At 38.3% G+C, this 27,607-nt stretch overlaps 1 protein-coding gene across 1 annotated transcript; it reads right to left on the bottom strand.

Moving 5' to 3' along the window:
- LOC107596310 (band 4.1-like protein 4B) lies at positions 1-27,559 on the bottom strand. The gene is made up of 19 exons (XM_016287007.1): positions 26,600-27,559; positions 19,053-19,157; positions 18,741-18,783; positions 18,055-18,133; positions 14,863-14,907; positions 14,322-14,374; positions 14,078-14,198; positions 12,404-12,491; positions 10,004-10,092; positions 9,819-9,888; positions 8,558-8,727; positions 8,367-8,476; positions 8,162-8,192; positions 7,984-8,017; positions 4,661-4,776; positions 2,201-2,340; positions 615-724; positions 364-504; positions 1-54 (listed from the first exon to the last, which is right to left on the bottom strand). Exons 1-19 carry the CDS (start codon positions 26,846-26,848, stop codon positions 1-3), a joined length of 1,848 nt encoding a protein of 615 aa, XP_016142493.1. The 5' UTR covers positions 26,849-27,559.
- Positions 27,560-27,607: the final 48 nt, after the last annotated feature.

Here is a 27,607-nt window from a genome sequence, read left to right as displayed (position 1 = left end):
TCAACCTGGTAGATCTTGGTCAAGTTCAGGTTTCTTAGATTTGGTAAAGGAGACCTAATCAAGCCAGTTAAGCATTAAAGTCGGCATTAAATAAAAATGTACCTACTACCTACCTATCTCTGCTTACCTATTTGATCTCTTTTATAAATGCATGTTATAGATATTATTGTGAACGATTCATCCATGTATGGGTTTCATTAAAAAAAAAATATTATAATTTTTTTGTAATTATTACAGTCGAATGTATGATATTTGTTAGAAAAGATGTTGCTACTTCCATTTCATCGCAACTTTAAACTCTGGAATGACCTGTTTTTTCAGTCACTTTAGATGCAGATATATAAATAGATAAATTAACTTTGCATCAGCTTTTATGAATAGAGTGTCATGTTCATGCAGTCTGTCAGTGTGAGCAGTTACTTTAGAGATGTTGCTCTTGAGCTGTTCCTGTAAAACCGCAGGCGAGGAAGGAAGACTTTTCTCTGAAAGTGGTTTTTCCTCTGCCTGTAATTACAAAGTGAATTTAATTCTTATTCATATGACATAAAACAGCCATAAAATCTTTTCTGTCTTTTCTGTTTTATACACAGGTGGCTGTGATCTCCATAACTGACCATGTCTATGTTGATGTGGAGGGCCGGCCAGGCTGCAGTTTCTGCTTCTAGCTGGTTCTGTAGAGCTCGATCCAACTCATCCGGGAGCCCAGGAGACATGACCCAAGCTTCTGATGTAAACAAACACATCAACATATTTATTCTGAATTTTACAAGGTAGTTACACTGAAATTTGACTGGCAGAGTGGCATTCCCAGAGTGCAGTCCAATAGACCTTAGTGAGGGTAGCAGCATATTTAATTTTTGACAGGAATGAAAACAAGGCTGTGAGGGATAGAAGTACTTCACAAGTGTTCAATTGTTTAACATGCAATTGTTCAGCTCATTAAATGTCTTCCCAAAAAAATTTCAGTAGACAAAAACACTATAAAGCTCTTGAAAATTGTGACTTTAGAACATGACATGTTATCTTGGACTTTTATACAGTGCATGACATGCCATTATAAAGACTAAAGAGTCATTCACACCAAGAAAGATTACTATAACAATAACAATTAAGTTTTAAAAGTTGTTCAAATTCTATGAGAATAGGGGTCCACACCACAGCTATAATTATAACGTAGATGAAAGATATTGGAATCACTTTAAGAAGGTTTTTTTTTCAGCTGATAAATGATAAAAACATGACAGCTAATAAGTATCGGTTGAGAAGGTGTTAAGGCCCTATCACACCAAGATTGATAACTAATCTATAACTATATTAGCATCAACACCAATAGACCATTATTATAAGTGCAAGTGCTTGCTAAATTCTGATTGGTTGTTAATGTTTGTTTTATCAGCTGGAAAAAAAAATTCTGAAATGATTTCAGCGATATGCTGTGTTGTTATCCTTGTAGTTGTGCTGTGGACTTTCCTATTCTCCTAGAATTAGAACAAATATTATAACTATATCATTATAGATGTCATACTTGGTGTGAACGCCCCTATGAAATCTTCAGGTTTTAAAGCGACAAACAGCGCTTACACTAATCAGAACGTTATTGTCACTTGGTGTGGATGCTAATATATTTGATAGAATTAGTACGATAAAACTTTATAGTTATAGTCATCGTAGGCTACTTGGTGTGAACAGGCCTTTCAAGTCTGTAACACTGGGACTTTTCATTGTTTGTATGTTCACACCTGCACTAGACAGATTTTTTTAAAGATGTATTTTTGGCATTTTTTTATTTTATTAGTATAGGACAGTGTAGAAGTGACAGGAAGCGAAGTGGGGGGGTGGGGGGGTCCTTGAGCCTGGATTCGAACTCGGGTCACCCTTAGCGCAACTATATGTCAGCTGCTAACAAGACAGAATTTTTTAGTGACCCCCATCTGCAGGTTAAATCGATACGCCTACAGGTGGCAACAAGTGAACGAGTCACTAAATCATTTACTTAACCGACTCCACTCGTCCAAACACACGAATCACTAGTGTGGGTTGTTCGGAAACGCGTGCAATCGTGGATTCTGCATTGGCGGAGCAAAAAGAGACAAAATGTCTTTAAAATGTAAGAAAATCAATATAATCTCTTGATTCTCTAACATTTAGCAAAAAACTGCACTCATGTCAAGTCAAGTAGCTAGTCAGACTCGAGACTCACTAGGTTTAGCTGTTGTGAGGCACAATGCTTCCTGTTTTTCGTATCCATGGCGATGGTAGCAGCAATGGATCTTTCCAGAATGAGGAGCTTCATTCTCTTCCATACTAAACCTCCGGGTGTCTGCAGTGCTCAAAGGGAAACTATAAAACAATGCACAACAATGACACAGTGTACAATGGTACATATGACAGCTCCACAAGAGGCTCTCAAGTTCATTCATACATGTCGACACACCCACCCACACATGCAACAGAATGGCATATGTCATCTTTATTGATCCTACTTACACAATTAGCACCAGCATAAGACCAATGCAAACCTGAACTGCTGCTTATATATTGATTTATTTCCAAGTAGTTATGAATAACCATGGTAAAATGACATTCAGAAACATGTACACACAGCTTTATAATATAATAACAGTGCTTATGAAAGTAATTTCAGTGGATGGACCAAAAACAACAACTGTTTATGCAAATGGTGTTATTAAACAGAAAATGGAACAATGCAAAAATGAGAAGCAAATGTCAAGGGTTTACATAATCAATAAAACTGAGTCGATTAGTGTAAACAACACATTTATTAAGGCAGGTCTCATTGCAGCAGTCCGTAATCATTAAAAGCCCCTGTCCCTTGCTGATTGAACAGATTTCGATGGCCGGACACAAAGGTTTCTAACTTAACACTTCAGCAAATACGTAATGATCATTAGCACATATAGAACAGCTGTCACGTGTGCTTTCAAGGTGAATTTAAATTAAGTAAAGCAGGGTTTGTAAACAGTGAGGTGCTTGGCATGATATTATATAAGTGATTTGCACTTAAAAGTAAACTTTTAGACATAATATGCACAAATCTATGAACTAAAATGATAAAATATGCTATAATCTAGAACAACGGTGCTCAGTCTGGCTTTTGGAGGTGCTTGCACACTTGTCCATAATTCTTAACAGCTTGGTGAGATGGATCTGATGTGTTAAGAGTAACGTTGGAACTAAACTGAGCAACCTTGCAATAGAATATAAAACCACAACAGCAGCAGTTACATATCCTGGCATCGTCTTTCAGGTAATTTGCTAGTTCTAAATTTGATTGTAAATCATGTAAAACTCTAAAAGCTATAAACATGCAGATTGTCAGAGTCCGACGTCAAGGTCTGCATATGCTGAATATGTTTTTGTCATTTCAGGATGCATTCGGTCTGTTGAGACATGTCACATGATGGATGATCACAAGCAACAGATGAGACTCCTGCAGGTGTGATGATGCAGATGGATGACACACTCTGACTGGATGAGAGCATTCAGCGGTCTCTTTTACTAAGGTGAGTGGCTCATCCAAACACTCTTTCACATGCTCACAGCGCAGTCATAAGTTTGTCTCTGTGCACGATTGACACACTCCTGCCACTGCGCTCAACCAAACCCCTCTCACCAAACCCACCACTGCTCACAGGGGGTCTTTCCACATTGGGGGGTCTAAATCAGACACATATGCACATGCAGGTGAAACACAGATGAGATCAGCCTACATTTAGTGATTTTTTTATCAGAAACTGGAAGATTGGCATAGGGCTGTCAAAAAAAATTGAATTTCGAATATTCATCGAATTTAAAATAAAAATCCACATTCGAATGCAAAAACGTTGCATTCGAATTTTAGGTGTGCGTTAAGGAGGCAGCCTCATCAGTGGCGCACAAGATGTGATGACGATGTAAGTGTCACTGCATTATAATGTTTTTGTTAGCCTATCCAGTTGAAGCCACTAGATGCGGCGCTGCTGCGTTGTTAATTTCAAATATTGCGGGAAAAGAGAACATCAATGTGGAGAAGATCTTGTTTACGTCAAAACTGAAACCAAGCACAGAACGCATATTTCATGCATTTTCTAGAGCGACATCTATCACCGTTGCACTCGCGTCTCGCACAAAAGAGCCGCATGTTTAGAAAGCCATGCAAAATTAATTCAATTAATTAATTAATTAATTAATTTAGTTAAACTTTGAAAAAACATATCTCGAGACTTTATGGCGGGTTTTTTCCCCATCCCACTTCAACTTGTGTTTTTAAATGAAAAATGTACTCCGTGTGATTGGCTTTTGGCCCTTTGTATTAAACTATACATACATACATACGTGATGCTGTTTTGTTTATAGTAGTTTAAGCAACTTAATAATAATTGGTTTATAAACATTATTTTAAACATTATGCACTTTTTTCCACAGATAGTCATGTTATTTTATGCTTTGAATAAACATGCATTAGTAATATTTTGCTCGATGCGCCCTCTTGTGGCCTCAGGAGAGAAGCCAAAAGCTTTTTTTTACCCTAACTGAAATTATGCATTTTAAATTCAAATATAAATTTAGAATTAGAATAGAATTTTGTTTTTCAGCCTTTTTGACAGCCCTAGATTGGCATAGGTTTTATGTTCCAGTTTCGGTAGATAAAAATGTATACCTGTGTGGTGGCGGAATGTGTCCCAGTTCCATAGTCTGTACGTATAGGGGAGGGGTTAAACTAGACGGATGTGATCTTTGCCAGGGTTCCTGTGCAATTGGAATGTTGTGCTTATACTGGAGGGAAGCAGAAAAAATATGATTCATATGAGTGAAGTCTCTTGCTAGTTACTTCAGCATTAAGAACTTAGTCAGCTAAATATCAGTCTATGTAAAAAAATCTCATCGTGCTTTGCTCAAAAGAATTTGTTTTTCAGAATGTTATTTGGAGATTAAAATAAGGTTTTCTACACAACCCTTAAAGGGACATGATGATGGGGAAAAAATTGTGATTGGAGGAAAAATGTTATTTAAACAAAGTATTGTGAGAAGCGTTATCTTACGAAACTTTTTAACGTTTCCCAGAGAAACTTTGCATTTGCTTGCAAATTTTTGTGATCATTTTTTTGTTAAAAACTATACATTTGTGAGATAACGCAAAGTTTCTTGAGGGAAGTCGATACTAAAAGCACTGAAATATAACTTTTTCTTTCATCTCATAGTTTTAACATTTTTTGCGAAGGGCCCCCAAATATGATGTTTGCCTTGTGAAGGAGCCAAAGCCATCTTGCTAAAATATAATATTCCAGCACATTTCACAAGAAATATTTCCCAATAAATACAGAAAATTTTGACTTACAAATCAACATTTACTACTGTTACACTGCCTATAAAATAAAACAATCAACTTCCTGTCTTAATTTATTTTTTTTTTTTAAACATATTCAATTAATATTTAGGCAGCCCTAAAACAATTTACAAAATAAATATGGCCTTTGGACAAGTCAAAAAATCAAATCCCTGATGTAGCTACTAAATCTTCCGAAAATAATCATATAAAGTATGAAGGATATTGAAAGAGTACCGGTGTTAAGCTTGGCTCAGGGCTGGTCTGTGCACTACAGAATGGAGAGAGAATCTTTCATTACTCAGTCACAACCAGTACAAATAGAATAATTTTTCATTACACAAGCACAACAAAAATAATTAAATAAGCATGTTTTTATATCGGAGTGCTCATAATTGTGTTTGTGTGGCTTTACCTTAGATGTGGATGTTTTGCTGGAGTTAGGGCTGTGGAAGACAAAAGCAATCATATAAACATGACATATGTGATGTGGCACTTGTGTTAAAGCAGCATTTAAAGGCTTTAGGGTCAGATGCGGGGCAGACACAGAGATTAAGCATGTCAGAAATGCATTAGGTTGATTATTGAAAGGAGATATGGCATACGGCACACAGACCTACCCTTGACCATAGACTGAGCTCGTGATGGATATCTTTTACTTGGTCTTCTCTCAAAAGTGCTTGCTCTCCTGACTTTACCACTATGTGTGGCCTGATATTCAGTCCTTCCACTGTAAACACAAACAATATGACACTTAAAAAAAGGCGACAGTGTAAATATGTTGCCAGAATAGGTGTACGTGTGTATGTACCTGAATCTGAACTGTGAGCCGAGGCGTGTGAAGTCACTGCGGCGTCTGTTGTTGTGGGTTGGCTGTCTGAGCCGGAAGAAGGCGTGACTCTGGACTGCACACTTCCATAAGTGCTTACACTCCCGAGAACTCGAAAGCTGAAACACAAATGTGTGCTCCTGCTCTCGGCCCTGCACCCACAAATATACAGGTGCTTAAGTTTCAAAGCACTTCAAAATATAGATAGAGCACAGGGTTTTTTGAATGTTTTACTATTGGATTTGAATATTACAATTCATTTATATGAATGATTTAAAGGGTTAGTTCACCCAAAAATGAAAATTAGCCTATGATTTACTCACCCTCAAGGCATCCTAGGTGTATATGACTTAATTCTTTCAGAAGAATCTAATCGGAGTTATTCCAACCTTTATAATGGTTTTTGTTCAACAGTCCAAAAAAGTGCATTCATCCATAATAAAAAGTGCCTCACACAGCTCCGGGGCGTGAATAAAGGCCTCCTGTAGCAAATCGATGCATTTGTAAGAAAAATATCCATATTTAAAATCAAAATCAAAATCCTCCATCATTTTTCTTTACAAATCCTCGTTTTGTACTTCTAATTCGTGACCGGTGTTTTGTTTTGCTCTCTCCTCTACTCCTACGTCATCCGCTCGGAACAACGTGCACGTATGACAGTTAGCACAAGCTAGAGAAGCTAGTTTTTAATCTTTTTAATATGGATATTTTTCTAACAGAAATGCATCGATTTGCTACAGGAGGCCTTTATTCAACCCCCAGAGCTGTTTGACACACTTTTTATTATGGATGGATGCACTTTATTGGACTTATTTGGACTGTTGAACAAAAACACCCACCTACCGCCATTATAAAGCTTAGAAGACCCAGGACAATTTTTTATATAACTCCGATTGGATTCATCTGAAAAAAGAAAGTTATACACCTAGGATGCCTTGAGCGGGAGTAAATCATGGGCTAATTTTCATTTTTGGGTGAACTAACTCTTTAAAAATTATTTGTGAAAAATTAAGTAAAATATGAGGTCAACATGAACGAAGCCATAGTTCAGCAAAATACTTAATTGTTTCTCCTACATTCAAACGTATTAAGCAAAATTAAAATGTATTGTACAAGTATGACATCACAGCAATAGTGATTATTTTAACAGCTTATCAACCAAGGCATAAGGCCCCTGGTATAGAGGAACGTCTACAATGTGAGCACAGATAAGCGAGTGCAATTTTGTGTATGTAAAACTTACCTTCTCATCATCCTCCACAACTACTAATGTCAGTCGGTTCTTCCTGAAGTCAAGACGGGTTATTTTAGGCCTGAATGGAAACATTTACATAAAGTATGTTGAGATGGAAAATATCAGCCATGATGAATGAAGAGTCAAAGGTCAGCTACTGGTCAGAACAACAAGAGTGTATCTGTGAATCTCACCAAAAGAAGAGACCAATTTTGCTGGATCCCTCAAAAACAAGGATTCCGGTTGGTGTGAGTCCCAGAGCATATTCTCCTCCATCCCGTCCCTGTACGTGAGTATAGAGCATTTTACACAGCAGTCTCACACTCTCACAAGTATATTACACAGGTTTTACTGACCAGGTACAATACACTCCTGTTCAAAGGTTTGGGGTGAGTATGATTTTTTATAAACAATCAACTTCCTGTCTTAATTTATTTTTTTTTTTTAAACATATTCAATTAATATTTAGGCAGCCCTAAAACAATTTACAAAATAAATATGGCCTTTGGACAAGTCAAAAAATCAAATCCCTGATGTAGCTACTAAATCTTCCGAAAATAATCATATAAAGTATGAAGGATATTGAAAGAGTACCGGTGTTAAGCTTGGCTCAGGGCTGGTCTGTGCACTACAGAATGGAGAGAGAATCTTTCATTACTCAGTCACAACCAGTACAAATAGAATAATTTTTCATTACACAAGCACAACAAAAATAATTAAATAAGCATGTTTTTATATCGGAGTGCTCATAATTGTGTTTGTGTGGCTTTACCTTAGATGTGGATGTTTTGCTGGAGTTAGGGCTGTGGAAGACAAAAGCAATCATATAAACATGACATATGTGATGTGGCACTTGTGTTAAAGCAGCATTTAAAGGCTTTAGGGTCAGATGCGGGGCAGACACAGAGATTAAGCATGTCAGAAATGCATTAGGTTGATTATTGAAAGGAGATATGGCATACGGCACACAGACCTACCCTTGACCATAGACTGAGCTCGTGATGGATATCTTTTACTTGGTCTTCTCTCAAAAGTGCTTGCTCTCCTGACTTTACCACTATGTGTGGCCTGATATTCAGTCCTTCCACTGTAAACACAAACAATATGACACTTAAAAAAAGGCGACAGTGTAAATATGTTGCCAGAATAGGTGTACGTGTGTATGTACCTGAATCTGAACTGTGAGCCGAGGCGTGTGAAGTCACTGCGGCGTCTGTTGTTGTGGGTTGGCTGTCTGAGCCGGAAGAAGGCGTGACTCTGGACTGCACACTTCCATAAGTGCTTACACTCCCGAGAACTCGAAAGCTGAAACACAAATGTGTGCTCCTGCTCTCGGCCCTGCACCCACAAATATACAGGTGCTTAAGTTTCAAAGCACTTCAAAATATAGATAGAGCACAGGGTTTTTTGAATGTTTTACTATTGGATTTGAATATTACAATTCATTTATATGAATGATTTAAAGGGTTAGTTCACCCAAAAATGAAAATTAGCCTATGATTTACTCACCCTCAAGGCATCCTAGGTGTATATGACTTAATTCTTTCAGAAGAATCTAATCGGAGTTATTCCAACCTTTATAATGGTTTTTGTTCAACAGTCCAAAAAAGTGCATTCATCCATAATAAAAAGTGCCTCACACAGCTCCGGGGCGTGAATAAAGGCCTCCTGTAGCAAATCGATGCATTTGTAAGAAAAATATCCATATTTAAAATCAAAATCAAAATCCTCCATCATTTTTCTTTACAAATCCTCGTTTTGTACTTCTAATTCGTGACCGGTGTTTTGTTTTGCTCTCTCCTCTACTCCTACGTCATCCGCTCGGAACAACGTGCACGTATGACAGTTAGCACAAGCTAGAGAAGCTAGTTTTTAATCTTTTTAATATGGATATTTTTCTAACAGAAATGCATCGATTTGCTACAGGAGGCCTTTATTCAACCCCCAGAGCTGTTTGACACACTTTTTATTATGGATGGATGCACTTTATTGGACTTATTTGGACTGTTGAACAAAAACACCCACCTACCGCCATTATAAAGCTTAGAAGACCCAGGACAATTTTTTATATAACTCCGATTGGATTCATCTGAAAAAAGAAAGTTATACACCTAGGATGCCTTGAGCGGGAGTAAATCATGGGCTAATTTTCATTTTTGGGTGAACTAACTCTTTAAAAATTATTTGTGAAAAATTAAGTAAAATATGAGGTCAACATGAACGAAGCCATAGTTCAGCAAAATACTTAATTGTTTCTCCTACATTCAAACGTATTAAGCAAAATTAAAATGTATTGTACAAGTATGACATCACAGCAATAGTGATTATTTTAACAGCTTATCAACCAAGGCATAAGGCCCCTGGTATAGAGGAACGTCTACAATGTGAGCACAGATAAGCGAGTGCAATTTTGTGTATGTAAAACTTACCTTCTCATCATCCTCCACAACTACTAATGTCAGTCGGTTCTTCCTGAAGTCAAGACGGGTTATTTTAGGCCTGAATGGAAACATTTACATAAAGTATGTTGAGATGGAAAATATCAGCCATGATGAATGAAGAGTCAAAGGTCAGCTACTGGTCAGAACAACAAGAGTGTATCTGTGAATCTCACCAAAAGAAGAGACCAATTTTGCTGGATCCCTCAAAAACAAGGATTCCGGTTGGTGTGAGTCCCAGAGCATATTCTCCTCCATCCCGTCCCTGTACGTGAGTATAGAGCATTTTACACAGCAGTCTCACACTCTCACAAGTATATTACACAGGTTTTACTGACCAGGTACAATACACTCCTGTTCAAAGGTTTGGGGTGAGTATGATTTTTTAAAATGTTTTTGACAATGCTTTTATGCTCATTTATTGTAGAAGACTGCATTTATTTAATCAAAAATACAGTAACAATTTTGTGAAAATATTACAATTTAAAACAACTTTTCTATTTTAATATATTTTACAATATAATTTTAATGATTATATCGGTTAAAAACAGTTGTGCTGCTTAATATTGGGTCGAAATCATGATACATTTTTGCAGGAATTTTTGATGAATAGAATTTATTGGAAATATAAATATTTTTAACATCAACTGTCACTTTTGATCAATTTAATGCATCCATGCTGAATAAAAGTATTACTTTTTCTTTCCCAAAACATTTAAATGGTAATGTACCTCTCTCCTGATACCACCGGTACTTTTAAGAGCTGAGACATTACATTGATGGATGAACAGGTGGATAATATTACTTCTGAAAATATTAAAAAGATAATATAAAAGATCAATTCAGCTGCTGTAGTGGTATATTACTGCTGTTGTGAAGGAACAAATGCAGCTTTTTTAACTGCATCTTTTTATCAACATTTCAACCACTTAATACATAAACATAACCAAACCAACAATGCCCATCTTTTACAATTCTAATGAAAAAGAAAGAGGGGAAAAAAGTGCATTATAACATACCAAATCAAAATATTACTTTAAAAAAACATCAATAAAATCCAGGTATGGAGTACAAACTTGAGGAAAAGCTACAGTGGACATACGAGTAACACGTTAGAAATTCCTAGGGAATCATTTCCCTAATAATCTTGTGCCATCCTTTCAAAGATGAGGGTTTGTCACTGATACAGGTTAACAGTATATTTTTTTCTGGTAGCAAAGGCTAGAATGTCAAATAGATGTTTGGGAGACATAGAATCAAAAACAAGGGGTCCCACTGTAGCTCAAGTCCAAACATACTTCTCATACATGCAACAACTTTTGACCAATAAGCTCTAATTACAGAACAGTTCCATAATAAATGGGTGTAATCTCCCACTTCTACCTTACATTTAACACATAATGGGGAGTTGCTTGAGTCAAACTTGCCTCTAAGCGGTGTGATGTGCAATTTATGCACAATCCTGAGCTGAATATCTTTGGCCCTATTGAAAATAGAGATCTTATTTGCCTGACTCCAGACCTGTTCCCATTCCTCCTCTGTGATGGTCTATTGAAGATAGAGGTCCTGGGTGTTCACCACTTTGTATGAGCAAAGGGCATTATGAAAGTGGGTACTCTCCAAAATGGAGGAAGTCGGTAACTCCGGGAGAAGAATTGTTGAATAAATTGTTATTATTGTTTTCTTTGCGCACAAAAAGTATTCTTGTAGCTTCGTAAAAATACGGTTGAACCCCTGATGTAACATTGATTATTTTACAGATGTCCTTGCAACATTTCTGTGCATTGATCGTGGTAATATCCTTTCTGTCTATGGAGGGTCAGAGAGCTCTCAGATCCCATCAAAAATACCTTAATTTGTGTTCTGAAGATGAACGAAGGTCTTACGGGTTTGGAACAACATGAGGGTGAGTAATTAATGACAGAATTTTGGGTTGAACTAACCCTTTGATTACCTTCAGATAACAGATTTTGAAGAGGGCAAGGTAACTCTTAAGCCTCTAAATCAAGCCAAATAGATTTAGGTCTTTTTGACCCATTTGGCTATGAATCGGAGCGGACAGGCCAATTGGTATTTTCTGACATTTGGCACATCGCAGCCCCCCCAAAGAACCGGAAAGTTGCAATTTTGAAAATGTAGTCTTGGCTTCTGCTTATTCCATATAAATGAGCTAAACCATTCTGTTATTCTTTTATTCGGCAATAAGATTGATATCATTGGTTGTGTATAAAGAAGCCACGGGATTATATTCATCTTAACTACAGCAATCCTCCCAAGCCAGGAAAGAGGAAGATCTGACCATCTAATTAAATCGCCACACAAGTGCAGCTTTTAAATAGGTATAATACTGATATAAAATGATGTAATGGAGGTATTATATGGTGTAATATTGTCTTTGTAAAGTACAGTATTATTATAGAGCTCTTATGGAGATAATTCTCCTATTGTGAAGGTACAGGGTGAAGATGAAAAAAAAAAAAAAAATGAAACCAAGAATTTGAATACACTCTTAGAACTGCAATCCTTGAAATTCAAGTACTGGAAGGATGTAAATTAACTAAAGGGAGTGATCTCACCTTCACAAAGTGCATGTCTACTCCATACATCTCCAGCCACTTGCACTTATTCAGGAAATTCAGCTCAGCTTGAGAAGGACTCATTCCCCTGTAGAGAGACGTACTGGTGAACATTCAAACTCATGAGCAGTAATGAACACCATAACTCATCCTTCAACTCTGTCCAGTGCCCTGTCATTTCATGGCCAGACTACAGCAACTCCCTCTTGTACAGCCTGACAGCATTTACCATATGTCCTATCAAGTGCATCCAAAGTTTTGCTGCACTTGTTGTCATCCTCCGGAAATCCTCTCACATTATACCTCTGCTCTGTGCTCAAATCGCTACATTGGCTGACAGAATCTGCAAGAATTCAATTCAAGCCATTATTTTCGTCTTGCACTGAATATTTTCAACCCCTAAGTCTATAAAGTTTTTAAATTTCTCATTTCATTTCCAAGATCAACAAACAATCCAGACCCATTTAAACAAATGCAACAGCTCATCTGTAGGGAATGATCTGCAGCTAAGCACATACTTGTACAAGTAGCACGCTGACTTTGATGATTGCTCTTAAAACAGGGTCAAATGCAGAGCTGAGGATTTAATTAAAACCACAGGGAGACCGAGTTTTCAGTTCAAGTAAAATGCATGTAAACAGTTCAAGTGTGATTATCACTAGCAAATGAAAGTGTCCAAATCTAATTAAGTGAGACCAAATCCGACACTTCAATCATTCTAAGAACTTCATTCAAAACACACACACAAGCACAGTTTTACACCGTGTTGTAATCAGGTGCAATGTGACAAAGCATCAAGCAATACATCTCTGTTAATCTTACTTTCTGTCCTAACCAGACTGTGAAACTACATTTTGTTGGTCGCTTGCTCAGTGATTCAATGCTTTTATATCAGATTTACTATCAGCTTGCGCCAGCGCAAACCCTCATTTGGCATTAAAAACTACTGTCAGGATTTACTAAAGACACACAGTGGGAAATTAGCACTGAAAGGCGTGGACAGTTATTTTTGCGACTCACCCTATTGAATATGCATTTGTAGGAGTTTCCCTTTCAATCGTTACATTTATGGGAGGAGAGTATTTAAATGAATCATGCAACGCGATTTACTAAGATTTGCACTCGTCTAGTCACTGTTATTTGCGGCATTATTTAATACCCCAAAAAAGCAGGTGGTAATTTGTGCAGCTCTTGGTAGATTGCGTTGGTCATTATGAAAATGAGATGTTCCGTCTGTGTTCTTTAATGTGCACCTTGTCAGTAAATCACCCGCAGAATTTTCCCCTCCCATCAGCGCTTTTATGGAATTGCACTGTAACACTAATTTGCCATGTTTAGTAAATCTGGCCCCAAATGTGTTCTAATTGGCTATGCTTAGTCAAGTTGCATAGTATGTCAACTTGTATTTCAGGACATACAGTACTGTTAGCTGCCAAACTGTATAGTACACTCCAAAAAATGCAGGTTCTTTATTGGCATCAATGCGTTTAACATCAGTGGAAACTTTCCATTGCACAAATGGTTCTATATAATGGAAGATTTTCTTCAGATTATTAAAATATTCTAAGCACTAAGAACAAAAATAGTTCATGGTTCTTTAGGGAACCCAAAATTGCATTGTTACAAAAGCCCCCTTTTGAAATCTTTATTTTTAAGATTGGGAGTAAGAAATACCTGCACTCAGCCCATTTGCGGTAGATGTCTGCCTCCATTATCTCTGTCTGTTTGGGTGAAAAGCGAAACTCTGATACCAACGCTATAGAGTGTTCTAATGGATCACAATCCCCAAGTTCACCTATTAACACGTGAAATAGAAAGGAAATAGAATGCAAATGGAAATGAAAAGGCAAAAATCTGCTGTAAATATGCAAATACATGAGAAAAAGTCCAAACTGCCCATAAAACACACAGAACTCACTTTGTAAGCAATAAGCCCCGAGCTCCACAGCCACATCATATGGACATTTTAACCTGCTCAGGGAAGAAGGAGAGACTTAATGACCCTTAAAACAGCCAGTATGTGTGTTTGTGGCATACAAAAGGCAACTTTCAAAGCATTCAACAATGTCGTTATCAAACAATGGTCAAAATCCCCTTTTGTAAAATGTGAGATGACGAGACCCCGTGTTTATGTAAGAAAGCGTGTGTCCCCCTGTGTGGGAAAGTGTGTCGGAGCGTATCTGTGCTCTTAAATTAGAAGCTGTGTGTTGGTTCTCATTGGAGTTTCTTTTATTAAAAAGGAGCAGAGCAGCACCCAGGAGACCAGACCCAGATTATACACACTGAAACAGAGCTTTTATTGGACCCCGGTAGAAACCCTGCCTCACTGTGTGTGCACGTAACAGAGGGAGGGTCAGAGGTGTGACACAGGACAAAAAGGAGGATATGAAAGGCTCTCTTTTTCCACTGCGTGTGCATGTGTGTGTGTGTCTGGCTGTGAGGTAAGCATAATTTCTTACTTGCCGGACAGTATGTCTTGTCTAAGCTGCAGTACGAAGAGATACCTGCAAAAAATGGTTACATAAACATAAATGTCATATCATAGTGCAAATATTTTACCGTACATACAGTGCCTTGCGAAAGTATTCATACACCTTCATTTTTTATGTTTTGTTATGTTGCTGCCTTATGTTAAACTACTTTAAAGGGTTAGTTCACCCAAAAATGAAAATTAGCCTGTGTTTTACTCGAAGCATCCTAGGTGTATGTGACTTTCTTCTTTCAGATGAATCCAATCGGAGTTATATTAAAAATTGTCCTGGCCCCTCTAAGTCTTACAATGGGGGTAAGCTGGTATTCGGTTGTCAACAGTTCAGAAGACGTGAAATAAAGTGCGCGCATCCGTAATAAAATGTCCCTCACATGGCTCCAGGGGGTGAATAAAGGCCTCCTGTAGCGAATCCATGCGTTTTTGTAAGATAAATATACATATTTCAAATATAATAAACACTTTTTTCTCACTTGCATGCATGCAGACGGATGACGTAAGACGTATGTGCAGCGCGCGCACCTCTGAGAAATGCAGGAGCAAAGGAAGCAAAGTTTCCTTACTTTAGCAAAGGAAAACCAGTCTCTCCTCTTGGCTTATATCGAAATCCTCCAACATTTTTCATCATAAATTTATTACAAATAAAAAAAAAACTGAAATAAGTACATTGCATAAGTATTCATACCCTTAATGCAGTACTTAGTTGAGACACCTTACAGCCTCCTCACATTTTTTGGGGTATGATGCAACAAGCTTTGCTCGTCAGCATTTGGCAATTCTCTGCCATTCTTCTCCTCATCTCTTCACCTCTCAAGCTCTGTCAGGTTGGATGGGGATAGATGCACATTTTCAGGGTTCTCCAGAATTATTTGATTGGGTTCAAGCCCAGGCTCTGGCTGGGCCACTCAAGGACATTCACAGAGTTGTCTATAAGCCACTCTTGCTGTGTGCTTAGGGTCATTGTCCTGTTGGAAGGTTCTGAATGCTCTGAACTGGGTTTTCATTAAGGCTATCTTAATATTTTAGTATATTGAGCTTTTCTTCTACTCTGACGAGTCCCTCAGTCCCTGCCGCTGAAAAACAGCCCCACAGCATGAGGCTGCTACCAGCACTTTACTTTTGGGATGCTACTCTGCAGGAGATGAGCAGTGCCTGGTTTCATTCAAACATGATGCTTGGAATTGAGGTTCATCAGACCAGAGAATCTTTTTTCTCAGAGTCAAGGGTCCTTTAGGTGCTTTTTGCAAATTCCAAGTGTGTTTTCATGTGTCTTCATTAAGGAGAGAATCGAGTCTTGCCACAACGCCATAAAGCCCAGATCGGTGGAGCGTTGCAGTGATGTTTGTCCTTCTGTAGGTTTCTCCTATCTCCACATATGATCATGGAGCTCAACTAGAGTGACCATCAGGTTCTTGGTCACCAGTCTAGACAAGGCCCTTCTCCATCAATTGCTCAGTTTGGCCAGGAGGCCAGCTCTAGGAAGAGTCCTGGTTGTTTCACACTTCTTCCACTAAGAGTAACGGCGACTACATGCTTCTGTGAACCTTCAATGCAGCAAAATTTTTCTGAACTCTTCCCCAGATGTGTGGCTTGATGTGTTACAATTTAAATGATACAACTGTAACAGCTGTGTGATTTTTTTTGAATGAAGTACAGACAAAGTGTCACATTAAAATCCCTTTAATAGATGCAATCCTGTTTCTGAGCTCTACAGGCAGTTTTTTGACCTCAGGGCTTGGTTTTTGCTCTGATATGCATTTTCAGCTGTTCAGACATTATTAAGACATATGTGCCTTTCCAAATCATACCCATTCAATTGAATTTGCCACAGGTTAACTTCAGTCGAAGTGTAGAAACATCTACAAGCAATATGAATGCTCCTGAGCTAAATTTCAACTGTCCCAGATAAGGGTATGAATACTTGTGCAATGGAATCATTTAAGTTTTTTTTTTTATATATAAATTTGCAAAAATGATAAAAACCAGTTTTTTGTTTTGCTATTATGATGTATGGAGTATAGATGGGGGGGGGGAGTAATTTAAAGCATTTTAACATAAGGCAGCAACATAACAAAATGTGAAAAAAATGAAGGGGTATGAATACTTTCGCAAGGCACTGTATAGGATGAACTAATAAAATCTGGCAGATAATCAGATAATTATTTTCATGTTATGGTCAACAAATGGGCAATATAAAAATGGTATACTAATTTGTCAAAAAAAAAATAAATAAAATAAAATAAATAAATATACCCAAACAATTTTAAATGCTACAAGTGAATTTAGGCATAACAACATTACAATATACAATAAGACAATTTTGTATAGTATTGTTAAATTAAAGTGTTTTTAAATATAAACTCTGATCAAGCATCAATTTATCATGCATTTTATATATATAAATAATTCACCCAAAATTTAAATTAATTAATTTTTTTTGTACTCCCTCAAGAGTATTTCAGTCTTCTGAAGCTATATGATATTTTAACTTTACGGCACTTCAGAAGACAGTATAGCACATGAACCATATGGACAACATTTATTATAGCACCTTGTTGCCATTTTGGAGCTTTATAGCCACAGTTTTCATTCACTTCATTATGAAGTGAAGTGAAGTGACGTGTGGCCAAGTATGGTGTCCCATACTCGGAATTTGTGCTCTGCATTTAACCCATCCAAGTGCACACACAGCAGTGAACACACACCCGGAGCAGTGGGCAGCTAATGCTGCAGCACCTGTGGAGCAGTTGGGGGTTCGTGCTTTGCTCAAGGGTTTCACCTCAGTCGTGGTATTGAAGGTGGAGAGACACTGGATATTCACTCCCCCCACCAAGAATTCCTGCCGGACCTGAGGCTCGAACCAGCGACCTTCAGGTTACAAGTCCGACTCTCTATCCATCAGTGACTGCCCCACTCATTATGCAGATTAACTTTACGTTACTAACTCATTACATAACTCATTATGGAGACCAGGATATTGTTTAAAAACATACAAACATCTTCTGTGTTTCACATAGAAAGGTAGGTCAGATTGAAACAAAATGGTGGTGATTAATGATGACAATTTCATTTTTGGGTGAACTATTCCTATAAAAATCTTAGTTTGATTAATTAAAGAGCTTTACAAGACAGTTAGGCATATAAGACTACTACTGTTGTTTACCTGGTGAACTCTTCATGGAGGTTATTGGGCTCTGAAGAATAGAATTTAACCCTGAAAAACAATCTGTATGGAAGTCCATCTATAACAAAGATATTATGAGTAAGAGTATGCACACCGAAATGAAACAAGACACCCCAATGTCAATGACTATGAAATTTGTACATAAACTTTAAAGGAAAAAGGACAAGAAGCTCTCCTTGAAGGTTATGAAAGATTGTTGTCATAGAGACAGGCATAAGTCAGCTAATGTTGATTCAGTGTGACTCAACGGCTTTTAAAAGTGTTGTAAAGCATACACCATTCTGCAGGGTAGCACTGCAGTTACACTATAACATAGAAAAAACGCCAGAGAGACTGAATCAATGGTCTTATTTTACTCCTTTTTGAATTGCACACAAGTTGCAGTCTGAAATATTTTAATTCAGTGCAGCAATCAAATTATATTGATGCTATTTCCATCTCCCACTTTTTCCATCTAACAACTGTGTGGGGTATGTCTTGCACAGCATACATTGGGATTGGCTCTAGTCACTCCCATAGTATACACTCATAAACGCTTGTCACTAGTCACTAAGGCAACAGTAGATTATGAGCCCAAGGTCATCAGCCATCTGTGGCCAGCCGACTAAACAACTCCACAATAACTACTTGTATAAGTGTGTGTCTGTGTGTGTGTGACTACTCACGTCTAATCTGCTTTTTTATGGGCTTGGCTGCATCCAACCATTGCTGAAAACATAAGAAAATGTGAAGAACAGCAGAAAACAGCATGGGAGGATTGGGGGAGACAGTGGGAGGAAGGGAGAGGGAACAAGACAAAGAGTTTGTTATTAGTCTGAGTGCTGAGAAAAAGAAAATCCTGTTGTTCTGATTGATGTTGAGTTGCGGTTTCACACTGACACTCTCCATTTCTCATTTCTGGTCTAAGAGCTGCAGCTTATAGAAAAACAGGTCACTGCCACACACACGCATACGAACGCTCATTAAGTGCCACTCACCGCAACCTGCTCTGGGTCCATGAACTGCAGACCGAAGTAATCAGCCTCCACCATATCCAAATGATACATAATCTGATCAAACAGATCCTGTCCCTTGGAGTGTTTCTGAAACACACACATTTAAAGCACAGATAAATCACTACATGTGGAAAGCTCGGGGCTTCACACTGATCTTGTGACAGTTTAAGGGGACACCTGTGGAGCACATCGTCAGCAGGAAGTTGCTCCAGTGTGCCTGCAGGGCTTGATGGCCTTGATTAGGCACAGCGATGTACATGCTACATTGATTTTCATATGCACTCACTACAGCTGAGTGATATAGCTTAAAATATCTCAGAATTCATTTAAATTAATTTTAGTCTTTTGATGTTTTTCTTTCAATCAGAAGAACCATCATTTAAAAAAAAAAAAGTTTAATCAAGTTACATAAAATAAAAATCTAGTTAAGAATAAACAGATTAAATAAATACAATTTCAAATTTTTCAATTTAAATTAGGTGTATATATAAGTGTATTACACAAACCCGATTCCAAAAAAGTTGGGACACTGTACAAATTGTGAATAAAAACAGAATGCAATGATGTGGAAGTTTCAAATTTCAATATTTTATTCAGAATACAACATAGATGACATATCAAATGTTTAAACTAAGAAAATGTATCATTTTAAGAGAAAAATAAGTTGATTTTAAATTTCATGGCATCAACACATCTCAAAAAAGTTGGGACAAGGCCACGTTTACCACTGTGTGGCATCCCCTCTTCTTTTTATAACAGTCTGCAAACGTCTGGGGACTGAGGAGACAAGTTGCTCAAGTTTAGGAATAGGAATGTTGTCCCATTCTTGTCTAATACAGGCTTCTAGTTGCTCAACTGTCTTAGGTCTTCTTTGTCGCATCTTCCTCTTTATGATGTGGCAAATGTTTTCTATGGGTGAAAGATCCGGACTGCAGGCTGGCCATTTCAGTACCCGGATCCTTCTACGCAGCCATGATGTTGTAATTGATGCAGTATGTGGTCTGGCATTGTCATGCTGGAAAATGCAAGGTCTTCCCTGAAAGAGACGACGTCTGGATGGGAGCATATGTTGTTCTAGAACTTGGATATACCTTTCAGCATTGATGGTGCCTTTCCAGATGTGTAAGCTGCCCATGCCACACGCACTCATGCAACCCCATACCATCAGACATGCAGGCTTCTGAACTGAGCACTGATAACAACTTGGGTTGTCCTTGTCCTCTTTAGTCCGGATGACATGGCGTCCCAGTTTTCCAAAAAGAACTTCAAATTTTGATTCGTCTGACCACAGAACAGTTTTCCACTTTGCCACAGTCCATTTTAAATGAGCCTTGGCCCAGAGAAAACGCCTGCGCTTCTGGATCATGTTTAGATATGGCTTCTTTTTTGACCTATAGAGTTTTAGCCGGCAACGGCGAATGGCACGGTGGATTGTGTTCACCGACAATGTTTTCTGGAAGTATTCCTGAGCCCATGTTGTGATTTCCATTACAGTAGCATTCCTGTATGTGATGCAGTGCCGTCTAAGGGCCCGAAGATCACGGGCATCCAGTATGGTTTTCCGGCCTTGACCCTTACGCACAGAGATTGTTCCAGATTCTCTGAATCTTTGGATGATATTATGCACTGTAGATGATGATAACTTCAAACTCTTCGCAATTTTTCTCTGAGAAACTCCTTTCTGATATTGCTCCACTATTTTTCGCCGCAGCATTGGGGGAATTGGTGATCCTCTGCCCATCTTGACTTCTGAGAGACACTGCCACTCTGAGAGGCTCTTTTTATACCCAATCATGTTGCCAATTGACCTAATAAGTTGCAAATTGGTCCTCCAGCTGTTCCTATGACATTGCGTCCCAGTTTTCCAAAAAGAACTTCAAATTTTGATTCGTCTGACCACAGAACAGTTTTCCACTTTGCCACAGTCCATTTTAAATGAGCCTTGGCCCAGAGACAACGCCTGCGCTTCTGGATCATGTTTAGATATGGCTTCTTTTTTGACCTATAGAGTTTTAGCCGGCAACGGCGAATGGCACGGTGGGTTGGGTTCACCGACAATGTTTGCTGGAGGTATTCCTGATGTGATTTCGTGATTTCCATTACAGTAGCATTCCTGTATGTGATGCAGTGCCGTCTAAGGGCCCGAAGATCACGGGCATGTTTTCCGGCGATGATAACTTCCAACTCTTTGCAGTTTTTCTCTGAGAAACTCCTTTCTGATATTGCTCCACTATTTTTCGCCGCAGCATTGGGGGCATTGGTGATCCTCTGCCCATCTTGACTTCTGAGAGACACTGCCACTCTGAGAGGCTCTTTTTATACCCAATCATGTTGCCAATTGACCTAATAAGTTGCAAATTGGTCCTCCAGCTGTTCCTTATATGTACATTTAACTTTTCCGGCCTCTTATTGCTACCTGTCCCAACTTTTTTGGAATGTGTAGCTCTCATGAAATCCAAAATGAGCCAATATTTGGCATGACATTTCAAAATGTCTCACTTTCAACATTTGATATGTTATCTATATTCTATTGTGAATAAAATATAAGTTTATGAGATTTGTAAATTATTCCATTCCTTTTTTACTCACAATTTGTACAGTGTCCCAACTTTTTTGGAAGCTTTGCTGTATATAATATATACAAGCATTTGAGATAACTGGCAATGAGTCTTTCACATCGCTGTGGAGGAATTTTGGCCCACTCTTCTTTGCAGAATTGTTTCAATTCAGCCACATTGGAGGGTTTTCGAGCATGAAGGGATTGTTTAAGGTCATGCCACAGCATCTCAATTGGATTTAAGCCTGGACTTTGACTTGGACACTCCAAAACCTTAATTTTGTTTTTCTTGAGCCATTCAGAGATGAACTTGCTGGTGTGTTTGGGATCATTGTCCTGCTGCACAACCCATGTGCGCTTGAGCTTGAGGTCACAAACTGACGGCCGGACATTCTCCTTCAGGATTTGCTGATAGAGTGCAGAATTCATGGTTCCTTTAATTATGGCAAGTCATCCAGGTCCTGAAGCTGCAAAGCAGCCCCAGACCATCACACTACCACCACCATGTTTGATTGTTGGTATGATGTTCTTTTTATGAAATCCTGTGTTGGTTTTACGCCACATGTAACGAGACACACACCTTCCAAAAAGTTCACCCTTTGTCTCATCAGTCCACAGAATATTTGCCCAAAAGTCTTGGGGATAATCAAGATATTTTTTGGCAAATGTAAGACGAGCTTTTGTGTTCTTTTTGGTCAGCAGCGTTGGTGCCTGCACACACACATATATACTGACACTCTCCATAAATATTTACAATATATATGTATATATACACTATGTGTGTACACACACACACTATACACACACACTACACACAATATATATTGACACTCTCCATAAATATGTGTGTATATATGTATATATACACTATGTGTGTACACACACTATACACACAATATATATATATATATATATTGACACACTCCATAAATGTGTGTGGGTGTATATATATATATATATATATATATATATATATATATATACACACTGTGTACACACACACACACACATATACATACACGTCACATATACATTATAATTACCAAAGATTTTATTAAGATTTGGAAAGAAATTTATATTAATTTATATTTAGCAAGAATGCATTAAAATTATACAAAAATTATAGTAAAACATTTTTTCAAGTAAATGCTATATAACTTTGTTCAAAAGAATCAATATATAAAAATGTTAAATATTAAGCAGCAAACCTATTTTCTACACTGATAATCACCATATCAGTTATAATATTTCACAGTATTACTATTTATACTGTACTGTACTTTATTTAGCTGAATAAAAAGTGCATCAGAATTGTTGTAATATTCATGGTTAATTTTTAAATTGCCAGCAAAATAATTTCAAATATTTTGCAAGTATTCCATATTTTGTCCAAAACCTAGTCTTATTACAAAGCCATTTGATGAATAATAACAATCCCCGAGCACCTACAATGGCCAAAGAGAGATCAAAAGTCTGTATTTTCTATTTCATGCAGGGTCTAGATGAGGGGGACCACAAAAGGACACACAAAGGAAAAACTCTAACTATTCTGGAGATAATCTCTGCTTTGTGATGGTCAGTTTATTTTCAAGGCCGGCATTCCACTGAGATCAAAAACTCTCAGCGAATACAGAGAATTTGGAATTTAGTTATTGATTTGTTCCATTTTATGGAGCTTGATTGATTTCTTTTGTTGGTTGGAGGATGTTGTGAAGCGAAGGACTGAGCACATGATCAGAATAGGCCATGGAAATGGCAGGAGCTCCTTGTTAAGATGAGCATGAGGAGAAGTATTCCCTGAGAGGAATTCAGCCAATCACAGTGCTCGGTATCCTGAATCAGCATCTCTACAGACTAAAAGAATTTAGTCAATTAAATGCAACATTATTTTGGAGTTCTCCAAAGACAATGCTAAATAAGTTGCTAATATAAGTGGCCTCCAATTTTCTAAGCCATTTTCTCAGTTGCACTACCATTCAAAATTTGGGGGCCAGTAAGATTTTTATTTACTTTTTTCAAAGAAATTAATATTTATTTTCACAAAGGATGTTGTAAATTGATTAAAAGTGAGAGTAAAGACATTTCTATTGTTACAAAAGCTTTCTATTTCAAATAACTTGTTCTTTCGAACTTTCTATTCCTCAAAGAAATGTCACAGTTTCCACAAAAATATTAAGCAGCACGACTGTTTACAACAGAGATAATATTAAGAAATGTTTCTTCAGCACCAGCTCGGCATGGAATCATTTCTGAAGGATCATGTGACACTGAAGGCTGGAGTAACAGCTGCTGAAAATGCAGCTTTGCCATTACAGGAATAAATTACATTTTGAAACATTAAATAAAAAAAACTCTAATATAACAATATCACTGTTTTTACTGTGTTTTTGCCAGCCTTAGTGAGCAATAAGAGACTTCTTTCAAAAACATTCAATCTTACTGACTTCAAACTTTTGAACAGTAGTGTACATTTAACCTATATTAGTTTTAATAACTTTGCTTAAATTCCGCTTGGTTTGAGTTGATTTTGTCATGTAATGAAGTGACAAGTGTGGCTTAAGTGTCCAAATACTTCTTCGGAGCCACTGTATGAGCTTGATACTGTATGCTGTGAAACGTATAAAAGACATACAATTGAAAACCAAGTCCAGCTGCCTTGCCTGAACATACTGAATACTACAATACAATGACCTGAAGCATTTATAGACAATGTACTTATTGTCTTTCAATTGAAAGTACTAGTCTATTGTGCTAACATTTAGTCTTGATAAATAGTCTTGTCTAATAGTCTTGACATTTATAAGAGTACCACAAGGCACATAGACTTAATCTAAAAGACAGATGAAAACACACACTCATACTGTATATAAGTTGCACACAAACCAAGGCCGGAGCAAAAATAGCTTGAAGTGTCAGAGGAGAGTGGCTGGATTTGGGACACACCCTGAGGGGGGTGGTGGCTATTATTCTCTTTGATACTTGCTGCTGTTCAGGTTGACCTACAACCCTTAACATACATAAATCGACATATATTTCAGGTCTATTCACTGCCAATATCTGCAAATAAACACAAAATAGTCCTGCATTAAAAATAAAACTAAACTGATCAACTTTTGAAACTATACTGATTATCAGGTTAGATGGTTGAAACTCAGATGACATTGGTAATAGTCAAATCAAAAGGATCCATGATTTGTTATGCTGAAGTACTTACACACAAAAGTCTTTTTTATAAATTCTTTGACATGTTCAGACTTGTATGGCATAACATTGCCTGACTATGACAGCCATGTTTATAAACCAACGATCAGCAAAACTGTCTTTGAAATATAAAACAATAATATTGTGATGTGCGCCACAAGCTTTAGGTGTTTACAGGGCTTATATTGAAAGAAGGAAATATTCACCATTAAATGTAATTGTGTAATCGTTCTAGTCCTCTAATTTGATTGGCCCAGAGGCGTTCCAAGAGTGCTGATATTCTTTGACACACTTTTGTATCATTTTAATTAGTCTATCTATGTTCAGGCATTCTAGACCAGAGTGGTGTGGAAGCAGATTTTGCCTGAAGAACAGGTTTTTGACAGTAGGAGCATCTGTGTTTTCTTTCGCTTCATGATCGCTCGAAGCGGGTTTCTCTCACCAACGAGGAAATAAAAAACGTGGAGTGAGCTAAAGCCGAGTGATTACAGAACACTTTGATTGGGGCCAGAAATGTATTTTGCGCAAGTAAACAAACGCAGAGGCGAGAACGTTTACGTTAGTCTGGTGGTATTGTTTGGATTACATTCATACTATATAGAAATTACATTTTTAACAGTCACAAAGTGCGTACTTAAATTCAAGAGAAGTGCCTACTCAGAGAGTATGTGATTTTAGATGCAGCCATTGTTTTTGGTCTAGAACTCTGTCATACACTGTTTGATCATGCGATCCTATCCTAACTTTTAATGGGTTGTCACTTAAGCAATCGATTACAATTATGAGGAGCATTGATGTCGGTTTTAGTTAAATTAATAGCATACAAATTCCAAAGTAACCTAATAGCTTATACACTACACATATGCGCTTATTCTACATGTATTCACATAAACACTGTCCAGATAATTCAGTTCTTAAAAAGACCATGTGATAATGTTCAGTTATTTGTTAATTATTATTATTATTTATTAACAGTTTGTCAAGTGAAGGAAATTACATTGTCCAGTTTATTATATTAATCACTGTTTTAAGCAACTATATACATATTTTGATTTTGTTTCTTTGTACTTGGAGAAAAATTCGAGGAAAGATTCGAATTCTTAAGACACAGGCTTTCTGTCTGTTGCTTGGTGACAGAGCTTAATGTTTTGGGTTCTTTGGAAATGTTTTCATGCTCCGAGAAAAAAAACATACAATCTGTACATTTTGTCCGAAACGTAAGTTAATGGATTTTACTTGGATATAACTCAAATCCACGCTCTAAATAGAAGGTCTAGTGTTAAAAAGAGACGTTCAGTAGTGAACTGACAAGACGCTGAGCTACAAACAGACGAAGCGTCAGTCAGAAAGTGATCGACATTACATGTCGCGACTTGCAAAAGAGGGACCAAAGGTTAAGCTCCTAACTGGTTCGTCGACCTCACATGGGAAATCATTTCTGGAAAACACTTGAACAGAGAGAGGGAGAGAACGAAAGTTGGAGCTGGGGGAACTCCTCGTGTTTTTCTCCCAGGTTGTTTCATTTTCAGCGAAAGCTCCCAGAGCTCGAGGGAATCTGCAGGGTTGTGTGTGACAGGTTGAGCTGTCGCTATAGGTGGGAAGTAAACATGAGCACGGGAGCACGAGCACCATCTGTTTACCGGGACAGGACCCAACACCGGGGAAATCCGGCCGGCCACACAGTGACAGGCTGTTAAAACCGAACTTTGCCGTTAAGCACTACATTCAAAGCAACCAAGGTGACTTTTCTCTGACGAAACGCTCCACTCACCGGTAACTCCACACTGACATCCGATCCGTCCAGCAGCAGGACTCTGCATGTGATGGCGTCTTTGCTGTTGCCCGCCGCGGGGATGTGGACTACGGCTCCCCCGGTCACTACGATCGGCGCGTGAATCACCTGCTGCTGGTGCGCCTGCAGCACCGCGTTTCCGCCTCTGCCGGTCCCGTCCAGCTCGTCTGACGTCCGAAAGCGTCGTTTTGACCGACGGCTAAACGTCCTGCGCAGAAAGCCCATCATCTTTTCCCCGCGAGACAGCGCTTTAATCAACCAGGGAAAACGGCACCGATACCGGACCGCTCAAGAGGAAGGCATCCAGCTGTTTCCCAGGCTTCCCGCGACGAAGAAAGGCGGCGTCTACCGGACGGTGCCGGTCAATGCAGCGGGGACAAGTCGGGAAACGGCGACCTGTCACGAGCTCCGTTTCCTCGTGGCGTACGGGCTAGAAAACAGGAGCGCACCTGCCAAAAACAACAGAGGATACTCCGGTCCTTTCACTCGTTTGAATAAGAATTGCGCTTTAATTGAACTTCTCCTCGCGTTCGCCGGAATGACGGCGGGTTAGTTCCTTTCTGTTATTGACCGAAACTGATGTACCTCTCAGGTAAGTCAACCAGAGGAACTGGCCAGGCAACCTGTTCTGCGCAAGCGTTAAATCTCAGAGCAACACTCAAAACTTTTTTCCCCTCTTCGGGTCAGTGTGCGCGAGGCAGCGCTACCTGCTGGTAAGCCAAACCGTGGTCAATGCGAGTTTACCTTCACGAGAGCTACCATCACTGAATTCCCCAGCAACGACTACAAATCAAGCATCCTTCATACTGCGCGGTGCAAGTGCGTCAAGTCGCTATCAGGAAACGATATGCGGCCAATCGTCAGCATTTCACGCACGCTCATTCAAGCCCCTCCTCCTCCCCATCATGAATAATAGAAGAGGCACAACGTGATAAGAATTACACATTTTATTTATTTATTAAGAGAGGTGAATTTAATTATTCTAGT

Source organism: Sinocyclocheilus grahami, unplaced genomic scaffold (genome assembly GCF_001515645.1).
Source record: "Sinocyclocheilus grahami isolate Dianchi unplaced genomic scaffold, SAMN03320097.WGS_v1.1 scaffold11.1, whole genome shotgun sequence".
Taxonomy (NCBI): domain Eukaryota; kingdom Metazoa; phylum Chordata; class Actinopteri; order Cypriniformes; family Cyprinidae; genus Sinocyclocheilus; species Sinocyclocheilus grahami.
The sequence above is the reverse complement of the archived record's forward strand: the minus strand, read 5'-3'. Positions and strand labels throughout refer to the sequence as shown.